Here is an 8,613-nt window from a genome sequence, read left to right as displayed (position 1 = left end):
GTATGTAGAAAATCATGATTGATACAGGTAGTTCGGCAAGTATGATCTACAAGCGTTGTTACAAAGGACTCAATCTCCCCGAGAAAATGATAGTTCCCGATCCAAATCCTATCATTGGCATTGATGGGACAATAACAAAATCAATTGGTAGATGCTATCTTCCAGTGACATTAATGAGCAAGGAAATTACAATTGATTTTCTTCTCTTAGATTGTAACTCTTCCTACAATGTCATTCTAGGAAGATATTGGATTCACTCAATGGATGCTGTCATTTCTACTTTCCATCAGGCTATCAAGTTCTGGTGTGAATGTATGGTATGCAAAGTTCGAAGTGATTAGATAACAGCTCTAAAGTGCCATGAGTCTATGCTCGGAGATTATAAAGATTCGGAGGTCAAGGGCAACACCATCCTAAATGCTGATGGGGTTAAATAATAATTACAACATTCCATTGGCCGGGTAAACGCTATGGAGCAGCGTTTGGGTAGGTCCTCGACCATCGATAAGCTCCTCAAAGTACAAATCAGCAACAAGGAAGAAGAAACCATTTTTATTTCTGCAGAAATTTCCAAGAAGGAACAAGATGAACTCATTGAGCTTTTGAAGAAAAATTGCACAGTGTTTGTGTGGACGGTCGAACAAATGCCTAGGATTGATCCTTCACTTGCATGTCACAAGCTATATATTGACCCAACACAAAAGCCAGTATGTGAGAAGCCTCGCCGAATGGCTCCCAATCGAAAGCTCAAAGTTAAAGAAGAGATCTACAAACTTCTAAATGTTAATTTTATTAGGCATATACTATATCCAAAATGGATTTCCAATGTAGTAGCAATCCCTAAGAAAAATGGTAAACTTAGAATCTGTGTTAAAACAATGTCCTGTTCACCTGTACCCCTTGCCTCGTAATTCTAAAATGGTTGATGCCACTTCGAGGTTTAAACGAATTTCTTTTATGGATGCCTCAATGGGATTTTATCAAATTGCATTAGCCGAAGATGAATGAAGTTGTAGTAGTGAGAGTTTCAAAATGTTTTGAAGTGAGGTTCATCATAAATTGTTTAGAACTTGGATGAAAGGGAGTCTTGAAAAAGGAAATGTAGGTTTCTTAGCTTTAGGACTTGTTTTGCTAACTCTAATTGTATGAAGAACATTAGAAAAGACTAGTCGATTGAAAGATTGATTGAACGCACAAACATTGAAAGAAATGACTTGATTGAAATAAAGAACAAACTTGAAATGAATAACTTGATTGAATGAAGAACAAAAACTTGAAGAAATAACTAGATTGAAAATGAAGAACAAAAAGTAAATAACTTGAATGTAAAATGACTTGAAAATAAAATCGTACACGACACTAGAATAAGTCTAGGTACATTCTCTCATCCTACTTTTGAGTTCTTATACCCCTACTTTTACAAAAGACTGATTTGCCCTCTCCCATTACATTTGAGACACCTTATCAAGTTTGTTTTATATTTTTCCTTTTTGCTTTTTGCTTTTACTTTTTGATTTCTTCTTGATCAAGATAGGTTTTAGAAAAAAAACTTCTTTTGTGTCAAGGACATCTATCTCTGGTCTTTTGAGTTAAAGACTTGACTTTTAGCTCTCTGGTTTAGAATCCTTGACCTTTGACCTTTGACTTTGAATTTTTCAGCACTTTTTCATAGCAGCTTCGAGTCTTCATAATAAGCGTAAATAAGGCTCCTTTTGGTACTAAGACGCAGCTTTTATGATAAGTGGTTTGAATTGCTCTGTAACCTGAAAAAGGTAATAAAAGCTATGAGTTGTCTTTTCATTATGCGTAAGAAGGGCTATAATGCAATAATGTAAAGGTAATAAAACGCACATTTGGGAGCTGATCAATGAACAAGAACTTACAACTTTCATAACATACCAAGGCTTATTTTGCTATAAGGTAATGCCTTTTGGTCTAAAAAATGCACCGGCTACATATTAGAGATTCATAAATACATTATTTTCAGACTTCTTAGGCAAATTTATGGAAGCTTATATTGACGATATGGTCATCAAGTCGCATGAAATGTCTTCACACCTTCATCACTTGCAAAAATTCTTTTATCGGCTTGTGCATATTCGAATGTGTCTAAATCCATCAAAATGCACATTTGGGTTAGCATCGGGTAAATTTCTTGGATATCTTATGACCAAACGAGACATTGAAGCTAATCCGGACAAACAATTACCGAAATGCCCTCGTCGAAAACCAAGAAACCAAATCCAGATTATTCTCAAAGTATTCAGATTGGCTCCACCCCGGCCTTTTTTCAAGCCATTAATGGATCTCCACAATGGACAGATGAGTGTGAAGTAGCTTTTCAGAAAATGAAAGAATACCTAGTACAACCGCCAATTCTTGCTAGTCCGACCACCGGACAAACAATTAGCATCTATTTGGCAGCATCAGAAATAGCTGTGAGTGTCGTCTTATTCATTGATGATGAAAATGAACCTAATCAATTTTTTTCATAAGTAAGACCCTTACAACTCTAGAAGCACAGTTTTCAACGATTGAGAAAATAGCTCTCTCACTTGTCCATACTGCACGAAGATTGAAGTATTATTTCCAAGGGTGTATCATCAATGTCTACATTGAATACCCCTTGAGGAAAGTTCTTCGAAATGTTGATTCAAGCCGATTAGCAGAATAGGAAACATATTTGAGTGCCTATGAAATTATCTACAAAGCCCGGTCATCTGAGAAAGGGCTCGCATTGGCATCACTTATGGCAGATTTCCCTATCGATGACATACCAACCATGGAAGAGCAGTTTGAGGAACCTCCTCTTATTCCACAACAAGGATCAGCCGATCCTTCCACAAGTGTCGGCCCTTCTTTATGAATTCTACACACGGACAATCCTAAGAACAAATTAGGTTCATGCCTTGGTTGCGTTTTGATCTGACCTGATGACGAGAAAATTTAAAAATATGTTCACCTTGGATTTTGCGCATCAAACAATGAAGCTGAATATGAAGCAGTTCTTTATGCAATGTGGACAACACTTGACTTGGGGGCGACAAAGATCGAGTTATTCACTGACTCAAAGCTTGCTACGAATCAATTTGGCGGATCTTTTGTTGCTTGAAATAATAGGATGATTTCATATGTCCAAAAAATGCATGAGCTATCTATTGCAGTTCACCAGCGCTCTCGCAATGATAATCGCCACGCCAATGCCTTAATATATCTCTCTACCGCAGTTGATGTTAACAATGAAAGAAAAATCCATATTGATTTCCAACCTTTTTCCAAGCATAACTGTTATAGAAGAACATGTTCAAAACTTATATATTACTCATCTATGCTATTTCCAGACGACATTTCGAAATTTCGAATTCAAGCAAGTAAACGTCGTAACAACAAGGAAAAGAAAGAGAAAAGAGCTAGCTCAATCGGCCGGCACAAGTTTAGAATTTCACTCAGAGGAAGCATCTTAAGAAGATTTAGCCGACCATCAAGATTTGGCCGATCATCGTGTTGAAAGTGATTCTCCACTCACACATGAAGCTAACCAAAGCAATTTTGATATGAAAGATGAGTCCCACGAAGCAGATAATTCTCCATAAGTACCACATTTGGATCTCCAATCTATCGACGATGATTCTTCACCAGATGATTGGAGACCATCTTATTTAGAATATCTACAACATGGAACTCTACCTGAGGATTAGTCACTTTCCTACAAAATTAAGAGAGATGCCTGGAAATTTTTCATAATTCCAAATTCTAAAGGCAAGCTCCTATTTTATATGAAGGCAAACAATTTCAGTCCTCCTTCTTAGATGTTTTTCCAAAGATCAAGGTCATTTAGTTCTTGAAGAGATACACTCTAGACTTTGTTGAAACCATTCTGGGGGACGTAGTCTTGCACATAAAGCCATGACTCAAGGATACTGGTGGCCTAGAATGCAAAGACACTCAGCAGAACTTGCCCAAAAATGCATACCATGTCAAAAACACGCAGATATGGGCAAAGTTCTAGCAATGGAACTCCACCCAATTCCAAGCCCCTGGCTGGCCTTTTGCGAAATGGGGCTTGGAAATTGTGGACCCCTACCAAAGGTTCCTAGAAGTGTACAATTTTTATTAGTTGCGACTGATTATTTCACTAAATGGGTAGAAGCTCAACTACTTGTTAACATCTCTGCAACAGATGTACGACGTTTCTTATAGAAAGACATTATTTGTCACTTTGGAATTCCATCTAACATCGTCTCTGACATCGGTAAACAATTTGATAAGGAAGAAATTCACAAATTTTGCGCCTCACTAAAAATTTAGTATAATTTCTCTGCACCATATTATCCACAAGCAAATAGACAAGTAAAAGCAACCAATAAGACGATTCTCTCGACTTTGAAGAAGAAGCAAAAGAGGCAAAAGAAAATTAGGTTAAAGAGTTACCAGCAGTGCTTTGGGCTTATCGCACCACTCCCAAGCATTCCACCAATCTTTCCCCTTTAAACCTAGCTTATGGCATGGATGTTATACTCTCGATATAATTAATTGCACTAACTACAAGGACAGAAGCAGTACAAACTAGAAACAATAATGTTGCTCTAACTTTGGTGAAAGACTCAATTGATAAAACTCGATAAGAAGTTTTACAATGTCTAATAAAATATCAGGCATACATGAAACACAAATATGATAGAAAGCTTTGCCTCAAGAATTTTAAACCAGAAGATTAGATACTTAGCCGCAAACAGGAGCTCATTGAATCTGGGAAGCTGTCAGAGAATTGGGAATGACCATTCATCATTGATAGGCCAGCATCTGAAGGGTCTTATTTCCTTCGTTGAATCATTGGAGAAAAATTTGCCAAGCCATGGAATGCTTTTCATTTGAAAAAGTTTTATTGTTGATATATTTCCCTTATTTAATATTTGTTTTTCAATCATTATAATCATTTCATAATTCAATAAAATTTGATCCATCTTTCGTTTCAGGGATCAAATATCCCAAATTTCATTATCATTACACTATGGGGGCAGTGTCACCCCAACTTTCAATATATTATCATTACAATCTGGGGGCATCACCTTAACTTTCATTATCATTACACTATGGGGGCGCTGTCCACTCCAAAATTCATTACATTATCATTACAATACGGGGAGACATCACCCAAATTTCATTACATTATCGTTACACTATGGGGGCGGTGTCACCCCGAATCTCTGAAATACCATTATACATTGTGGGCGGCGAGAACCAAAAATTCTCAAATGCTTGATTTCCTACCTGATTCAATTTGTATTCTAACCAATCTCTTTTATTGCCTGCCAATCTATAAACCTTCTTTCTCGCTGGCAATATAATGATTACTAGTTTATCTAGGACGACCCTTTTTATTCTTTTCTCTCTAGCCGCTCCTAATTGAAACTTAGTTCCCAGTCCTATTGTATCTACAACCTTTTTTTTTTTTTTTATCTTTTCATTGATTAACATCCCCATCAATGATTTGGTAATTGTCGAACACCCTCAAGTAGATATTTTCTGCCGATCCATTTCTTTTTAAGTTCATATATTTGATCTTTTCTAATTTGTTTCAATTGGTATCTTGCCAATCTAATTCAATTTTAGTCACTATTACCCAATTGGTTCATACAATTGCCAATCAATCACTACACTGGCCGATCCTTATCAGTCACTTCCTACTTCTTATATTACTTCAACTGATCTTTAGCAGAGAACCGATTATATGTCTATTTCTTTTTACCACACTCTTTCTACTCTACTTTAACTATTTTTCACTTGTTAAAACTTTGAGTCACTTATAGATAATCCATATGTAAATTGAACTAGTTTCCTATCCCATTAGTATTCCTAAGCCTATCAATTTTATGTTTGATAATGATTGCTTTGAAACTTTACCAACTACTCAATCTAGTTTATGTTTCTTTAACTTAATAGCCGATCAACCCAATCCCAAGTCAATTTCCAGATAAAAAATAGTGGATGTAATCTGACAATCGCACTTTTGTATGTGTAAGCTTTTAATCTCATACACACGCTCAAACATGACTAATTCAAGTACCTTGCTCACGCTCACGTTGAAATATAATTGGAGAAAAGGTTTTGTCCCAAACCAAAAGACCATAATACTTGTTAACAACTAACTGGAACTTACTCTAGAAGGAACTTATGTGAGTAGGATTTTAACAGGTGATTTAAACTACTTTTACTGAGTTGCTTGGAATATAAGTTACTAAAAGCTAAAAATATAACTAATTACTTAATTTTACTACAAAAGAGAGGAATAGATAGAAAGAGATATGTGGAGAGCTTTTTTTTTTTTTTTTTTTGGAAAAAGCTAGGGTTTAAGGTTGCCCCAACCTTTATTTAATCATGATCTCAAGTACAACTTACCCTCTTCATCCTCTTTGACCAAAACATGAAGTCTTTGGTCTAAAGGGGGAATGAAATACAAAACACTTTCGTCTTTAGAATCATTAAGCTTAGATAAATAATCTGTAGCCTGGTTCCCTTCTCTGTAAACATGTTCAAAGTCCACCAATTCAAACTCAATAATAATGCGCTTTATCTTTGCTATGCTATTCCTCTCCATCCAAGGTGGCTCCTCCTTCAAATTCAAAATGCGTACAACCCTCATGGAGTCAGATTGTACATGCAGTCTCTTTACTCCCAACTGGGCAGCTCCTTGTAGGCCTTTCATAACTCCTAGCAGTTCCTGACGAAGCACTGAGGGAGATTTTGACGATCCAGTAAACCCAAAGAGGACCCTACCTTCTAAGTTTCTCATTAGCCAACCATACCCTGCCTTGCCGAGCTTCAGTGAACCATCAGTATTCAGCACAGGTACCTGATCATTCGGCTTTGACCAGCGCACCCAATGTTCCTCAACTGGCTTGTAGTTACCTTCTATTCCTAGTCTTTGCAGCAACACCCGCATCGCATGGCTCTCCTTAATAGACTGCAGTGTTTTTCCAAGATACACTTTCATATCGTTTAGAATCTGCATACTCAAGATACTCGGTAGTCTTTTCCTGCCTTTCTTTAATCACCAGTTCCGCTCATTCCATATCGCGTGGATTTGCACACAAAAGAAGGCCCGCAGAATTTTGTTTTGCATTGAGTTCGCTCTGCATAGTCTCATTAAGAAGTACCACTCTTCATGTGATTGCTTCACCTGCCCAGACAAGCCCATAGCTAGCTTTATCCTTGCCCAAACTTTATGCGAAATAATGCATAATCAAAAAGATGCGAAGAACATTCCACGTGACCAGTACATAGACAACAGATGGATACATTTATGACTTTCTTAAACATAAGTCTATTTTGGGTGGGCAATGATCCAAAGAAGAGCTGCCATACAGTAAAAGAGTGTTTGGGCACCGATAACTTACCCCAAACTAGCTTGAACCATTTTACTTTTCCTCGAATTTTCTTGAGCGAGAGATACGCCGATGCAAGGGAGAAGCAACCAGTGCTAGTTGGTGTCTAGATGACTCGATCCTCTGTCAAGAAGTTGTTTACCTCCGTTTCCATGATCCACTTTTTCAGTTCACAGCTCGGTAATTGACAAATAACATTTGACCAACTCTCATTTTCAATTATCGATCCAACACAAGCATCATCAGGAATAGAAGTCGCTAGCAATTCTCTAGCTTGGGCGTTGAAGATTAAAGGACCAGAACACCACAGATCATGCCAGAAGCTCGTTTTCCACCCATCAGCAATAATGTATCTCACACTCTTCCAAGTAGCCTCCCTATGCCTAAGGATGCCTCTCCACACCCAAGAACAGTCCTTGGGTTCCTTCATAGTCCAGAAATATCCACCCTTTATTTGGTGCTCCCATGTCCATTTCACCCACAAGCAATCATATTTATGAGCAATCTTGACAACAAGCCCACAGTACGCCGCTTTATTCCAAGTTCTAGGATCTAGCAGCCCAAGCCCACCTTGGTTTTTAGCCACTCTCAGAGTTTCATGACTCGCATGATGCATCGTTCTCTCCATAGAAGGTCCAGCCCAGATGAACCTGTTACATAGCTTTGCCACCTTATCCAGCACCGTTTTCGACAAAACAAAGGTTTTCGCCCAATATGTTTGGAAGGAGGCTAGGACCGACTGAACAAGCTACACCCTTCCTGCTCGGCTAAGAGATGCAATTTTCCAATTTGAAATTCTCCCCGTTATTTTCTCAATGAGTGGGAGGCATTCCCTAATACCCAATCTGGTGGCCGTGAGAGGTAAGCCTAGGTAGGAGACTGGAGGAGTAGCCAAGGAGATTCCTAGAACATCTGCAAGTTGTAGCCCTTCTTCCTCAGACATGCTACCAGTGAGGAGAGTAGTTTTTGCATTACTGAGCTGTAGCCCTGTTACATTAGAAAATGAGGCCAAAATATCTTTTATCGCCAGAAGAGACTCCATATCACCTTTACAGAAGAGCATTACATCATTAGCAAAACAAAGATGAGAGATACCAATCTTTCTACACTTGGAGTGAACATGGATAGACTTAGACCTAAGCCCTTGTTGCAGCATAGCACTTAACACCTCCATCACAAGAACAAAGAGATACGGAGAGACCGGATCGCCTTGCCTTAGCCCTCGCTT

The 8,613-nt window shown here is 38.0% G+C and overlaps 2 protein-coding genes across 2 annotated transcripts; both read right to left on the bottom strand.

The window, feature by feature from the left end:
• Positions 1-6,376: 6,376 nt before the first annotated feature.
• On the bottom strand, positions 6,377-6,994 carry LOC147497985 (uncharacterized). Its single transcript, XM_086563086.1, has one exon. The coding sequence runs from the start codon at positions 6,992-6,994 to the stop codon at positions 6,377-6,379; it is 618 nt and encodes a 205-aa protein (XP_086419212.1).
• Positions 6,995-7,491: 497 nt separating this feature from the next.
• Positions 7,492-8,001, bottom strand: LOC147497984 (uncharacterized). Its single transcript, XM_086563085.1, has one exon. The coding sequence runs from the start codon at positions 7,999-8,001 to the stop codon at positions 7,492-7,494; it is 510 nt and encodes a 169-aa protein (XP_086419211.1).
• Positions 8,002-8,613: the final 612 nt, after the last annotated feature.

This window comes from Coptis chinensis, chromosome 5 (assembly GCF_015680905.1).
Source record: "Coptis chinensis isolate HL-2020 chromosome 5, ASM1568090v1, whole genome shotgun sequence".
In the NCBI taxonomy this organism is placed as follows: domain Eukaryota; kingdom Viridiplantae; phylum Streptophyta; class Magnoliopsida; order Ranunculales; family Ranunculaceae; genus Coptis; species Coptis chinensis.
Note: the sequence above shows the minus strand (reverse complement) of the source record. Positions and strands in the feature narration are given on the sequence as shown.